General features: G+C 30.2%; 1 protein-coding gene across 1 annotated transcript; it reads right to left on the reverse strand.

Moving 5' to 3' along the window:
• Positions 1 to 771, reverse strand: LOC125220519 (mannose/glucose-specific lectin-like). Its single transcript, XM_048122682.2, has one exon. It carries the CDS (start codon positions 769 to 771, stop codon positions 1 to 3), a length of 771 nt encoding a protein of 256 aa, XP_047978639.2.
• Between the last annotated feature and the right edge of the window lie 15,534 nt (positions 772 to 16,305).

A 16,305-nucleotide genomic window follows, 5' to 3' on the forward strand; every position in this document is an offset into this window, starting at 1 on the left:
CTAGGCAGTCGACAAATAGTTGTCGACCGTCGGAGAACCTTTGATGAAGTTAAATAGCCAAGTTCTGATGTCGAAAATGGCTACTCCTTCACCGGTAGCGGCAGAGAGGCCCACTTGACTCTCTTTCTGAAGAATACTGCTCAAATCAACCACATAGCTCACCTCAAACCTCTTTCCTCCCATTGCCACACTAACATTCAAGAAATTAGTAACTTGTTCGTAAAATATCCTTGCACTCACCACATTACCGATCAGATCGTTCCCGATAACCGTCAAGTTACTTGATATTGGACTTTCGATATCAATCCCAACATGAGGGAAACTCGTGGCATCTATTCCAGCGTTGAAGAAGGTATCGAATTCAACTGCGAAAATGTTGGAATTCGGCCCCTGTGGGCTGAACACTCCAAAGTTGGCGCCGCCGCTGCCGTCGGGGATGGTGGTGCCGGCGGGGGCGATGAAGAAGGTGAGGCCGTCGGCTGGCGTGGTGTCTACGGGAGTGATAACAAATTGAAAGAGACATGTGAAGAGGAATAGCCCCTCAAACTTAAAGATCCCGGGATCCAGGACTCGGCCGACACTGTTCTTCTGTGGGTAGCCGGAAGCGTTGGTTTTCGTGAGGCGGTATAAAGGGCTGTGGAAGTGGGCGTCGCCTTGGTAAATAGGGAGGTCTTGGTTTAGGTTGGTGGAATCGTAGTAGGTTGTTTCAGAGTTGGCCGCGGCGAGGAGCAAGGATATCAGAGGAATTAAGGTTTGGAGGAAGTTGGCCATGGCTATGGATTATGTTTACCTTTGGATGTGCTTGATAGTTCTCCTCTTTTAAACCATTGTGTCACATGTATTCTGCCTTTATTTAGCTCCGTTTGACTTGACTTGGATTTTGTTAAATGTAATTAAAAAAATATATAAAATAGTGAAATGTATACTTTTATATATTATTATTATAATAAAATCTGAATGAGATGAAGGCAAGAAATAAGGAAAAAATAGAGAGATTATGGTTCTATATTTAGAAATGGTCATTTAGAGTTGGTCATCTCAAATAGAAAATTTGTATTGTATTATTTAGAGTGGGATAAAGGGAGTATATGTTTACTCCGACAATCATATCATGCCATATAGAACTATAAGATCAGCTCAAGGAGCATTCTGTTGGCAATTAAAACTAAAAAATAACATATAACTATCTCACATCGGTGTCGAGATAAAACTGAAACTAGTATATAAATCTTATGGGCCACTCCTCCTATCACCAATTGGTATCATGGTATCAGAGCGGGTCGCCGACTGTGGATCAAATTTAACTGACCCAGCAGTATATCTGGGCTTAAAATTTGAGCTTAGTGGGCTTAAAATTTGGGCTTAGTGTTGGCAATTAAAACTAAAAATAACATATAACTGTCTCACATCGGTGTCGAGATAAAACTGAAACTAGTATATAACTCCAATGCTTCACCTTGAAGGATTTGAGGGAGGGTGTAAACTCCTATGCTTCACCTTGAAGGATTTGAGGGAGGGTGTTGACAATTAAAACTAAAAATAACATATTTTATATCGTTGTCAATATAAAACTGAAACTTGTATATTAATCATATGGACCAATCCTATCACCAATTGATTTTAGGATCGAACCTATGGATAATTAATTCAATTATTTTCCATCATTTAAAGAGATCTGCTCAGATCATGATCATGAAAGTAATTAATGAGTAACCCCGTATTTATTCTTTGATCAACCAAATTAACGAGTAGACGTCTCAATGGCCAAATGAATCATGACAACGAAAATTAAAATAATAAAAGTTGCAGATTAAAAAAGTGATAACATGTACTTTAAATATAAAAACACGAGTTAGATGAGGCGACATAGTTTTCGAGAATTTATTAATATTATTTAAATGGATAATGTCTTATTCTTACTAGATAGATAAGAATAATGATGTTTTCGATGATTTAGTACTAAATGTGGACACGTTCTATCTTAATTAAAATTCAATATTTCTGCAGTCCATTTCGGAATGCTAATTAGTCCATTCCGGAATGATTTAGTAATAAATGTGGACACATTGTATCGTTTGGGGCCTGTTTGGTATGTCTGTTGAGAGGACTTAACAGATTATGTATGACGTTTGGTTTGTCTGTTGAGAGGACTTAACAGATTATGTATGACGTTTGGTTTGTATGTTATGCTATATGGAAGGCCCGCAGATAGCGCAATGGCCCGACGATTTTGTGTTGAAATACCCAGTTAGCGTATTTGCTCCATTTGCTCCGATACATATCGTCATTGAAAATTGAACCCATGTAAACGAGGAATGAGGAATTGACTGTTTACACTTCTCTGGTAAATTACAAAATAAAGGAACCTTCCATAGTTCCATTGTTTGACATGGCAACTGAAAGCGAGAAGAAAACCTAATAGATAACAGTGTCGCTGCAACCTCATTCTGGTCAAATCAATTTGTATTTTACAAGTGTTGAATTCGCTTGTGGATTGAGGATGGGAAAGCGGCGCAGGGTTAGTGAGGACAAATTGGAATTTCATAAATAAGTTAGGATATGGGTGTAAATTTTAATAGGAATACCTAATTTATTCTTTCAAAACAATCAAAATACTCCCTCTTTTAGTAGTCCTATTTAGTTAGTGCACAAATTTTAAGAAATACTCCCTCCGTCCCACTTTAGGAGTCTCGGTTGAGTTCGGCATGGATTATAAGAAATGTAAAGAAAAGTTGATGAAAAAAGATAGTGGAATGTGGGTCCTACTTTTTTGTATTAGTTTTATAATAAAATATGATTGGAAAAAAGATTAGTGGAATGTGGGGCCTATTGCCATTTATGGAATATTCCAACCGGGACTCCAAAAATGGGACACCCAAAAATGGTAAACTGGGACTCCTAAAGTGGGACGGAGAGAGTATAGAAAATGTGAATTAAATAAGTTACTGAAATACGAGTCTCATCACTTATATATAGTACTTAGTTTTATAAGATGTAATCAAATGCATAGTCTAAATATTATACAAACTCCAAACTATTATCTAGATCGTTATAAATTCAACAGATAACAAAATAATACTCCCTTCATTTCTTCATAGTTGAAGCGAAACTTTTCGGCACAGAGTTTTAGAATGAATGTTGGGTGTGTTAAATAAATAAATAAAAAAGTAAGAGAAAGGAAAAGGTAGAGAGAATAAAATATAAAGTGAATAAAGTAGAGATAATAAAGTAAGAGAGAGTGAAGTAAGAAAGAGAAAAAAGTTACTATATATGGAAATGACTCAACTATGGAGGAACTTCCCGAAATGGAAAAATGACTGAACTATGAAGGAACGAATGGAGTATCAACAAAAGATTATAAAGATGTCAACACAATGTCACGGTTGATATTGTGTTGACATTTTTTACTTGATGTTATTTTTTCATCTATTAACATTTTTTAATGGTTCAGTTTCATAGTTTGAAGTTTGTACATTTAGAGTTGCATTTTATCACTACCCACTCTTGTATTTGTATTGGTCCTGTTAGGTTGACAACTATCTTAAATTTATAACTGACAATTATATCAACAATCTACATCATAGATGTTAGCACAGAAATATTTGTATGTCAACAACCTAAATGCAGTTGACATATGTATGTCTTCATGTTGACATACAAATGTCTTCGTGTTGACATTCATAACGTAGGTTGTTGATATTAGTTTACATCCATGTGTCTTTGTGTTGACATTCATATTGTAGGTTGTTGATATAGTTGTCCGTTATCAATTTAAAATATGGATCACATCCCAATGTATAGGAAAATGATCAAAACAAAATGCATCTTAATATAGAAATACATGTCAAATTGTGGTCCTAAGATTAGGCGATCTGATGGTCAATGATTAACCAAAAATACGAGAAATCATTATTAATCGGTTTTATATCGTTTTATAAATCAAGGTTTAATTCTATTGTTAGATTATTTTAGATTATCATCTATTAAAATGACACGAAAAAAAACTAAAAGTAACCTAAATATATTCTCTATATATAATTTTATTCTGCGTTTGTATATTTAGATTTTATTTTGCGTGGATACAAACCTTGTATGTTTATTGTTTGTTACGTAATCCAGCTCGATTTGTAATTAGATTGATCCAACCACTTCGAAGAATATAAACTACTCTCTCCGTCCCGTCTAAGATGACACATTGCTTAGCCGGTACGAGATTTTAGGAGTTATTGGTTAAAGTGTTTAATTGGTGAGAGAAGGTTGAGTGTATTAATTGGAGAGAGATAATTATAAAAAAAGGAAATATGTCATCTTAGTTGGGACAAACTAAAAAAAAAAAACGTGTTGAACGGAACGGAGGGAGTAAAAACTTTGTCGGTTCGCATACCATTTCAGTTTTTGAAAGATTGTTTATAACAAGATAAGAAAATATAAAATTAATAAAAATAGTGACTTAAATAAAATGGTCCTGGGAAACAGCAAGATATCTAGCTAATGCCGACAAAAAAATGTAAAAAATAAAATACAGTACTATTTAACTTTCCCGAAGTGCCACCTATTAAAGATAAATATATATATTTTTTCAATATTTAATTTTCCGAAGTGCCACCGAATTGCGGTAGCAGAGATCTCGAGCTTATATTAGTAATATATATTCATCGTCTTGAGCGATTATAGCAACACGTTTTTACATTTGGTTATTTTGTTATTTGGATGGTTGACTTTCTCCAAATCCTAGTGCCTCTTAATATTTTTGCAGTAAGGTCGGTTTGTCACAAAAATTGTGTCATAATCCATAAAGAATCCTTCTTAAAATAAGATTTAAAAACCAATACATATAATTGAATTATAATGTACTAGCGTGATGAAGATTTAATGCTATGGATATCAATTTTTATACCACGAATATCACTATAAGGGTATTATTGGAAGATATAAAATATAGGTGACGGTTAAGTAAAGCTAATAATTTTCTCTTTCCTAAAAAATATACTATTAAAATTCAAACCTTTAAAAAAAATTCACAATTTTCTTGCTTTAAATTATTTTTTTCACGAAATACATGTCAAATTAAGGATAACTTGTGAAGAACCTCCTTTCTCAAATTAAGAAATCAAAATATTTGTGTTATGTTTATTTTCAAAAATAAGTAAAATATTAACATATCTATCATTTATCATTCAATATCAGTATATTGATTTTCTATGCTAGACACAATATCAATATGCTTTAATACATCAGTATATTAGTACTTACATAGGCCGTATAATCCACATTCAGTATACGCACTGAAAATTTTCTTCCTCTAATATACTGTAACTACCTTAATTTTAATGGATAATTGTATCGCCAAAAAATAATTAGAAATCGGATTTTATTAAATGCCACATGACATGTACCATGGCCATGTTTGGTAGAGGTGATAACTCATCTACGGATGGAAATCTATGAACCTAGATGAGTTATCAGGGTGACCAAACATGTCATAAGTCAATTGATCAAATCTACAATAACTTATTTACTTTCATTGTATTGTTATTAGAATAAAAGTTATGTATTATTATTAATAGTATCACCCCCTTCGATGCACAGAATATGATATTTTAAAAATATTAATTTTTAAATTTTAAATTAATTAAATAAAATTAGAATCGGTATTAATAATTAACAAAATAACCAACCAAATTTTAGTTATATGATAATTGAACATATATAGAAATCAACATTGCAACATAATAAATTTTAAATAAATAACATAATATAATGTTCAAATGTTAAATCATGGAACAGAAGATAAAAGCTATCACAATAAATAATTAAACCAAAGGGTAAATACTCATAATTTTAAAAAAACTTCTTTGTACACTACATAAACTTTATAATTAAAAGACCATCACCCTCGTCATTATAAACTAAAACTTTTCATTCTTCACAACTCGTCACTCTCCATTAGAACTCAAAGGTAAAATAATTTGTTTCCCTTGTTTAAAGTCATTCATCTCACCTAAAACTACAATTAAATACTTCCATAACTTTAAAAAGAACAAAATTATAATCAATAACCAATATGCATAGCAAGTTTTGACAATTTATATAATTTTCAATAAAATTAAATAAAAACTAAACAAACTGCATTTAATTTTACCAATAATAGTAATACTTTCGTATAAATCAACCTAGAAATTGGGCGGTTATAATTTCAACATAAATTTTATAACATAGATCAATTAGAAAGTACTAATATAAATAGACTAAAAATCTAATCATTACTATTAAAAATATTGTAATGATTAAAATATAAAAGAAAAAAATTGTGGTAACATCATGTAAAAAATATAAACATAACAATTAATAAATAAAAGCAGATGGAAGAAATGAAAATATAATTAAAAAGAAAAATTATCAATAAGTTCATACTAATATTAAAAATATACATGATGTTTTATCATAATTGATAAATGAATATGGTGAAAGAAACGAAAAATATAGTTAAGAAAATGGAAAGGAATGAAAAACATAATTAAAAAAATGAAAAGGGGCGAAAAATATAATTATAAAGAAAAAATAACAATAAGGTCATACTTTAATATCAAATATATACAAATACAATGCTGTAAATAAAAAATATATATTTATACAATATTAAAGACATATTATTATGCATTATCAAAATGCATAGCTAGTTTCGTCTAGCAAGTTGTACAGTTTTCAATGGCCTTAGTAGGAAATCCATAACTAAATCTCACCATGTTTATGCCAACATTAAGCATTCCACGCAGAAAACCAGCAATATTGCTATTGAGTTGAATATGTGCAACGTATTCGGGCTTTGTTAATGGGTTACTCTCGGTAATATCTCGTTTTGAACACCTGCAGATTACATGTTAATGTTGTCTATATAAATATTCTTCTAGCAGCTAAGATTAACATATATAGTTTACAACTATTTGCATACTACACTTTTAATCTCAACATAGAATAAACATAATCTACAATTAACCAGACTAATAATAATAAAATACTAAAAAAGATTAAACCAAGAAATGCAAATTGAGCATGATCAGTATGTCGGCGGTAAAATGATGCTACATAGAATCCAACCACATCATCGACCTTCATCCACGATCCCTCTATTTTCAAACCAAGAAATGCAAATTGAGCATGATCGGTATGTCGGCGGTAAAATGATGCTACATAGAATCCCACCACATCATCGATCTTCGTCCATGATCCCTCTATTCCATTCTCTAAACAATTTGTCATTGAGAAATGCCAAAAAAAAAAAAAAAAAAAAAAAGACCAAACTAAAAAGATAATTTCACGACTAAAAAGAAGCGTATATATATATATATATAGACAAAAAAGAAAGACCTCATTTATCTAGTTAATAATAACAATTAAAACAAATATCAAATGATAATTTAATTAGTGACCGTTACTAAAAGGCTAACATTACTTTTCAATGACCAATCATTTAGTGATACATTAATTTTTTTATTTTAAATTAATTAAAATTGATCAAATAGATGGATGTTACTTACACATTGGCATGAAATAATTTATGGGCTCAAATATTTAATCATTTGGAAATAACTACACGTCAAATTTATAACTGAAAATGCTATTCTTTACAAAAAGGAAGAAACTATATAATACTCCTGGTCATACTTAATAAATATACAAAATTTGCCCAATACTTATAAGTATTTAAAATAATGGCCAAAACTCATCTTTTATATATACTAGTGTTAACCCACGTGCGATGCACGACGAAATATTTTTTTATCATACGATTTTAAATTATTAATTAATTAATTAAAATAAAAAATAGTATAACTATATAAGATTAAAAGTAGAAAAATATACTAGTATAAATAACAATTCAATAAATATACTCCACTACTTAAAATGGAACCAAGACAAACACAATTATTTAGACAACAAAGAAGAGAGTATCAAGTGTTGATACTTTTGAAAAATATGTTTAAAACAATCATTCATATCTCTCTACTGAAAAATTTAAATCACAATATATACACGTGGTACTCACTATTGTAAGAAATATTAGGATAAAATTCTCGAGTCAAGAATGTTTCGATTCTTCCCTCTCTAAGAATTGTAAGAAATATTGGGATAAAATTCTCGAACCATATATACATGCGGTACTCTAACTATTGCAATCAAATGAAAAAACAACAATACATGAAATCATCTCTTTCAGCAAGACAAATTACATTACAAGTAGTGCTCTCGGATTGACGTATTATCCCCAAATATGAAATCCTCCTAACGTACATAACATCTCAAACCTGCTAGGTATCGATGAACTTGATGGGGCTCCAAAAATTGAGTAATACAATGTTCCTAAAATGTACAACAAAATGTTGAGAACTTGAGAGAGAATGGAAAATGCTTTTGTTCGGTGTGTGATTCATCTACAACTCTGTGTCTTTTATAAGCACAAAATTAGTCCATGAGAGATCATGGAAATAAAACAACATAATTATAAATTAAGACAATAAAGGTTACAAAATTTGACTTTTCTTATTCATTTTTGTTGTTAATAGCCATTAATTAAAAGTTATAACATGTTTCTTATTATGAATAAATGAGTTTCAATGCTTAGTTGCTTAGTCCACCATGATGATTGACCGTTACTTCACATTGTATACATGCAATAATTTATAATTAATTTCTAAACAATGACTGAAAATTTGTAATTACAATGTCAATAATCATCTATTTTATACTCAATCACCCATATCTCACAAATATTCATATTTAAACCCCAAAACTTATATATATTTCAAAAGAAGGCTAAAACTCGCATTTTATATATGTATAGATATATATATATATAGATAGTGGGTCATATTCTAATGCTTATAACACCATAATCCAAAATCAAGACCAAATCTCTACCCTTAGATTTTAAAATGAGTGAATGAGATTAAATCTTACCAATCTCAATAAATAGTAGACAAAATATCAACAAAAGGGTAATATCTTCATTATGTTATCATATGATAATTTTCATGAATGTTTTTTTATATCAACATAATGTATTACAAATATCAACATTATGACATAAGAATATCAACACTAGTACAAAAAAATATCAACACATATTTATTGAGATTTTTACATGGTTTTATTGAGATGATTTTTTAATGTATTTGTTGATAAAAATCTGGTTAACAATAGGCCTGCTTAACCGGTTCTCCGGTTCTCGGGTACCCGGAATCGGAACCGGAACCGATCGGGTAATTGAAGAACCGGAACCGAAGAATCCGGTTCCGGTTCTAATATTTTCATAAATTCCGGTTCCGGTTCTACCCGGAACCGACCGGTTCCTACCCGGAACCGAATAATATATACTCCCTCCGTCCCATTTAAAATGCAACGTTTACTTTTGCGCACTTATTTTGGAAAAATTATAATAAATAACTAAAGTGGTGAAAAAATAAAGTAAGAGAGAGAATAATGTAGATGAGACTCCCCTTTATATTATTCTCTTTTTACTTAATTTTTTCTCCACTTTAACTATTTATTATTATTTTTTCAAAACATGTGCAAAAAAGCAAACGTTTCATTTCTAATGGGACAGAGAGAGTATTAAATTTAATTTTTTTTTACTAAAATTGAAGTATAGTAATTAACGGTAATTCATTTATTATTATCAAGGTTGGTTTTGATTCTTTAGTATTACTGAATGTATTCCTTTGCTACTTTGATATTGCTTAAAATAAATGCTACTCTTGGTTTGACAATATAATTTTCCAATTTATGTGTTTGGATCATTATTTACCATTATACTTTGAGTTCTTTAAACAAAAATAATTTTAACAGATCATGAAAGCTCTTAGAGAAGTCAAGGTGGAGGTTACCAATTGAGGAAACATGCGAAAGAATATACCGTAATTCTGGTTTGACATCACAGATAACTCGTGGGCTAATGTGAGAATCATATTTCTTGATACTAAGTGGAGATAATGTAATTGTTGTTATATATAAGTTAAATCTAGTTTGGTGTCAGATTAAAATTAGGTAAATAATAAACAACTTTTCGTTAATTAGTATGCTTAAATTAAAATTAAAACTACAAATCGGTTCCAGTTCGAAACCGGTACCGGCCGGTTCTTACCCGGTCGGTTCCAAACCGGAACCGGACGGTTCCGGATCCGGTTCCGGTTCCAAGATTCATGAGATTTTGCAACTGGGTACCCGGTCAACTGGACCGGGTAGAACCGGAACCGGCCGAATAAGCAGGCCTAGTTAACAACATTTACGAAATTTAAAATAAAAAATATCAAATTTCATCATCCGAACGTCGTCGGAACATATGCAATTGAGATCTCGTTGGAATCCTTATAAAATTATCTTTAATTTGATATATTTTTTGCGAAAAAATAATTTAAATCGAGAGAGTTATGTAAATTTAAAGTTTTAAGATGATTTTAATGAGAGGAAATTGAATTAATACCCTCTAATTTTATTTATTAATTTTCTTTATTAAAAATATAATCTACGTGACATTATTTCAACCACTGGATCTTCTAATCTAATGGCTAAGATTTAATCTTGAAATTGCTAATTAGTTATAATTGATCACTCCCTTATATATAGTAACTCTAAAATTTATAGATTCATTAATCAAATAATATTTTTTTTAATTATAAAGAAGGGCTGCACTAAAGATGAAACGACATCTTATGATTTTACAATTGTATTTACATTGAATCGATATTCTAGCTCCAAATATTTTAATTAAGCTCTGGCAATATTATCAATAAACGTTTTTTATTAAAAGTAACGCCCAAATTATTTTCTTTGGTGTGGTAATAATGTAACGTAAATATACATAAATATAATATAGTGGTATATGTAATGACCATTGGAAGAAATTAGTTATTCCATAAATAATCAAATTGGTCACATGACTTATAAATATTAAAGAATAAGGACAAAATTTATAAATATTTCAAAAGGAGGCCAAAACTCGACTTTTATATATGTATAGATAAGCAGAGATATTGACACCTAATATAATGGAACTTTCAAAAAGTTGGGTTTTTTCCCACGAACTTTGAAATTGACAAATAATATCACGAACTTTACCATATATTTGTTATTTCCCACCAATGCAAAAACTAAGGCAAATAATTTTATTTTACGAATTTTATCGGTAATTTCTCGATAATAATTTCGAGAGTTTCAAGTTTTTCAATCTTTGAAGATAGTTTTTCTTGAAGCACACCTTCCAAAATTGTTCTTCAATCTATTAATATAGCCGTATTTTTTTCATTGGTGAGAAATAACAAACTCAGGGTAAAGTTCGTGATATTATTTGTCAATTTCAATCAAATTTTTTAAAGTTCCATGATATTAGGTGTCAATATTCCTTATAAGTAATTAAACAAAAAATATAATCAACTTACATCTATTTGTTTTCTTCAAATAAAAGTAGAATCTACGTTCAACTAATTTTTTTTAGAATTTACATCCCACTAATTTTTTTGCACACACTTTTTTTTACATTACTTAAAATTCATATCGGATCAAAACGAGAGATGAGATGGAATACTTGTTTTGGATAAGTATACATGCAATGTATCCGATTAGACTTTACCTGTATTATTTTACATGCGATAATTATGTAATGTAAACCTATTAGTTTAACTATACTATAATATTGGTTGCGATAACCATCCATGTAAACCTGTCAAATTTTAACTATATAATACGCAATAATGTGACCAACTCCAAATCTCCATGCATCAAATCCCTGCATTTTTCCATAAGACTGGAGATACAAGTTAAGATTCAAATTGTTAATTCAAATTGTTAATTCAAACTTATTTTAGTGATATTTAATTTTCGGGACCCCTGATCAGGCGATCACCTAAACAGCCTTAAATTGCAAACCAACCAGCTTGCTGCTGAAAAATGAGATGAATTAGCAATTCGAGGAAGTCAGCTAGCTAGCCATCCCTACATTATACTTTCATCAAGATATATACATATATTGAAGAATAAACAAATACTATGCTCCATCTGTCCAAACTCCAAAGTAGTTGAGTCATTTCATTTAAACTCAAGAAATATAATAAACAAATTACTCCATCTGTCCATAAAAAATAGTCTCAGTCGTGGACAATACGAGTTTTAATGAGAAATTTGGTCAAGTAAGAGAGATATGGAGAAAAAGTAGGTAAAGTGAGAGAGGAGAAAAAGTGGGTTAAGTATGAGATAGAGACTTTCCATTAATTAAGAATTGGGACAATTTTTTCGTGGACATCCCAAAAGGGCAAAATGAGACTATTTTTCGTGGACGGATGGAGTACTATTTTTCTCTACTCCTCACGCGGCTAGGGTTTTCCTCTCGAAACCCTAGTTCATCTCACTTTCACTCGATCGCTTCTCGCAATCACTGATTGATCACTACTCGCATGCAGGTTCATAAATCTCCCTCGAATCTGCTTTGAAACAACACTCATGTATCATGCTATGTATAAGATGCTTACTGTAATGAAAAATACAGTTGAAAGATTATAGTTTCTCCCTAATCAAACTTTTACAATACATCTCTAAATCCATATTTAACAGTTTCACCATCGAAATGCATTTTTAATTACATGTTGATGTGTGGTTTTAGTTTTTATAGTTTATATATATCAGATTTCAATCAATGGTTATGTATGAATATATTACTACTCTCTTCGTTCCCTTATAGTTGAGTTATTTTCATACTTCCTCCGTCCACGAAAAATAGGGCACATTTGTCATTTTTGGTTGTCCACGAAAAATAGGGCACATTCAAAAAAGGAAAGTTTTCAACAACTTCTCTCTTACTTTTTTTCCCTTCCCCTCTTACTTTTTATCCTTCTCTCTTACTTTACTAATTCTACATTAAAACCCGTGCCATTCACAAAGTGTCCTATTTTTTGTGGACGGAGGGAGTATATAGTAACATTTTTCTCTTTTTTTTTTATTCACTTTCTACTTTATTCTCTCTACCTTTATCTCTCTCTTATTTATTTATTTATTTAACATACTCAATATCCCTTTCTTAAACTTTGTGCGGAAAAGTTTCACCTCAACTATGAGGTAACGGAGGGAGTAATATTTTTTTTATTTTCTGTTTTAGATAGATAATAATTTAATACTCTTCTGTAGTATATACTCCCTCTGTTCCAAGGTAGTTGAGTCGTATTTCTTTTATTTGTCTCAAGGTAATTGAGTAACATGTTCACTACTTTCTCTTCATCTCAGGTTTACTATTTTCTCCTCATCTCTCTTACTGATTTATTCTCTCTCTTTACTTCGCTTCCTCATCTCTCTTACTGATTTATTCTCTCTCTTTACTTCGCTTACTTTATTTATTCTCTTATGTTACTCTTTCCATTTTAACATTTAACAAATCAATTTCTTAAATTCTTTGAAAAAAAGACCACAACTATCTTAGGATGGAAAGACTAATATTTTTAAAAGAAATATAATGTATTGTGCAACGTCACGGGAGAAATAATAATTTATAGACGTCTCAATGGCCAAATGAAAATTAAAATAAAAGTTCGGGAAAAATGATAATAAATAATTAGAGTGGAGAGAAAGTAAAGTAAGTAAGAGAATAATGTAGATACGGCTCTCTTTTATATTATTATCTCATTTACTTTACTTTCTCTTTATTTTAATTATTTATTATCATTTTCGTTAAAAAATGGTAAAAAAGAAATTAATCGCTTGAGACAGGACGGAGGGAGTACAAAAAATAGTATAAAAATAAAGTATTAAAAACAAGGTAGACGAGGCGACAGAGTTTTCAAGAAATATTATTACTATAATTTTAAAAGATAAGGTCTTAACTTGTCTAGTAGTATCATTAAAGATGAATAATGTTGTTTTCGATGATATAGTAATGAAAGTGGACACGTTAGTAGTATATATCACTCTATTTTATGCTCAAATTGTTAGTCACTATGCTAAAATAATTGTATTCCACCCACCAGAAGATACATCAATTAAATAATTTCAAAAGGCCAAAGAACCAAACATGACTTATTAAGTTCTCTATTTAAGATTAAATCAAACTTAGCACTTGCAAAAGAATCTAGTGAACTCCACATCGAAACTTTTATTTTTTTTAAAGCGAGGTTCAAGTGTAGGGTACAAAAATTCGGGACGTTACAAAAAGTATATAATCAGATTTATTTTCAAAGATGAGAAGGTTGAGCGAGAGAGATTTACAAAATTAGAATTTAAACTATATTATTTACATGCGATAATTATGTAAGGTAAACCTATTCGTGTTTAACTATATAATATTGCATGCGATAATTATATATGTAAGGTAAACCTATTCGTGTTTAACTATATAATATTGCGCGACAATCATGTAATGTAAACCTATCAGAATTTAACTAGTGGAGTATATTATATTACATGCAATAGTGTGACTAACTCCAAATCTCCATGCACCAAATTTATCTGCATTTCTCCATAAGACTGGAGATACGAGATAAGATTCAAACTTTTAATTCAAACTTATTTTAGTGATATTTATTTTTTTGGACCCCTGAGGCTATCACTTAAACAGCCTTAAACTGCTGAAAAATGAGGTAGAATTAGCAATTCGAGAAAGTCAGCAAGCTCGCATCCCTACATTATCTCTTTCATCAAGATATATAGAAGAATCTATTACTTAGCTAGGATATGGACTGGTGACCTATAAATCTTTTAGCTCGCATGATCGCATCTGATGTTAATGTCATTTAAAAAAGATTATTATTCGGATGTGTTCTTTTAGGGTTTTAAATTACAAATAAAATTAACTTTTTTTTGTTTTATCCAAACAAACGAAAGTAAAATTATTAAAAATTATATTTTTCAGGTTTGATATTCATAGAAATTATTTTCCTGCTAACATTACTTTCCCCTCAAACAAACATTTAAGTAATACTCCCTCTGTCCCAGATAATTCGTATCACTTTGATCGGGCACATGTTTTAAGAAATGTAATGAAAAATGAGTTGAAAAAGTTAGTGGAATGTGGGTCTTACTTTTATATATTAGTTTTATAATAAAATGTGAGTGAGAATGAGTTAGTGGAATATAGAGTCCACTACCAAAATTGGTAAAAGTGAAATGGGACAAATTATCTTGTTTGACGGATCGAAATGGAAAAATATGACAAATTATCTGGGACAAAGGAAGTTCATACTTTCCAGACACGGACTAATAAGAAAATAGTTCATATTTTTCTGGAGCTGGAGCGTGAAGCGTATAAACTACCCATTATGCCTTTTTTTCATGCTTCCCTTTTATTTACGATAAAATAAACAATAACCACATTCACTCTTTCTCCACAAACCTACATGCATATCTTTACAATTAAAAGGTGAAATCGTTTTTCAATAATTAATCATTATCCAACTTCTCGTACTACTATATAATACTACTCCTTATGTCCATCTGCAGTAGAGGCGTTTTATTTTGAACACTTGTTTTGAAAAATTATAATAAATAGTGAAAATGGAGAGATAATAAAGTAGGAGATAGAATAATATAGAGAAAAGTCTTCTCCTTATCATTCTATCTCTTACTTTAGTTTCTCTTCAATTTAATTATTCATTACTTATTTTCCCAAAATAAATGCTAAAAACGAAACGTTTATACGAACATATAGGGAGTAACATTTACTTACTAGAAAATATAAGTAAATTCAAAAATACAAACATGATGGTACATTCGATGCCTGTGATAATAGTACTATATTAATTTACAATAATAACTAATAACTTTCAATATTGTATGTTAAAATTATCGACACAAAGACATAATTATATCAATACAACATGTAAATTTAAAATGTCAACACAAAGATATTATTTTATCAACACAAGAAACTTGATAAATTTATGTCTTTGTGTTGATGTTTTTAACATACAAAATTGATATTAGTTACTCCCTTCGTCCCGCTTTAGCAGTCTCATTGACTTTTCTGCACTCGTTTTGTAAAAATGATAATAAATAGTTAAAGTGGAGAAATAATAAAGTAAAAAAGAGAATAATATAGAGAAGAGTCTTATCTACATTATTCTCTTTTTTACTTTATTATTTCTCCACTTTAACTATTTATTATCATTTTTACAAAACGAGTGCAGAAAAGTCAATGGGACTGCTAAAGCGGGACGGAGGAAGTATTAGTTATTACCGTAACTTAGTTACTATTTGATCACACACCGTATATTCCATATAATAACTTTGAAGAACGTTAGAAACCAATAGATAATTATTTAAATCAAATAT

This window comes from Salvia hispanica, chromosome 1, assembly GCF_029641045.1.
Source record: "Salvia hispanica isolate PSC_SH4W2 chromosome 1, Shi_PSC_v1, whole genome shotgun sequence".
NCBI classification, from domain to species: domain Eukaryota; kingdom Viridiplantae; phylum Streptophyta; class Magnoliopsida; order Lamiales; family Lamiaceae; genus Salvia; species Salvia hispanica.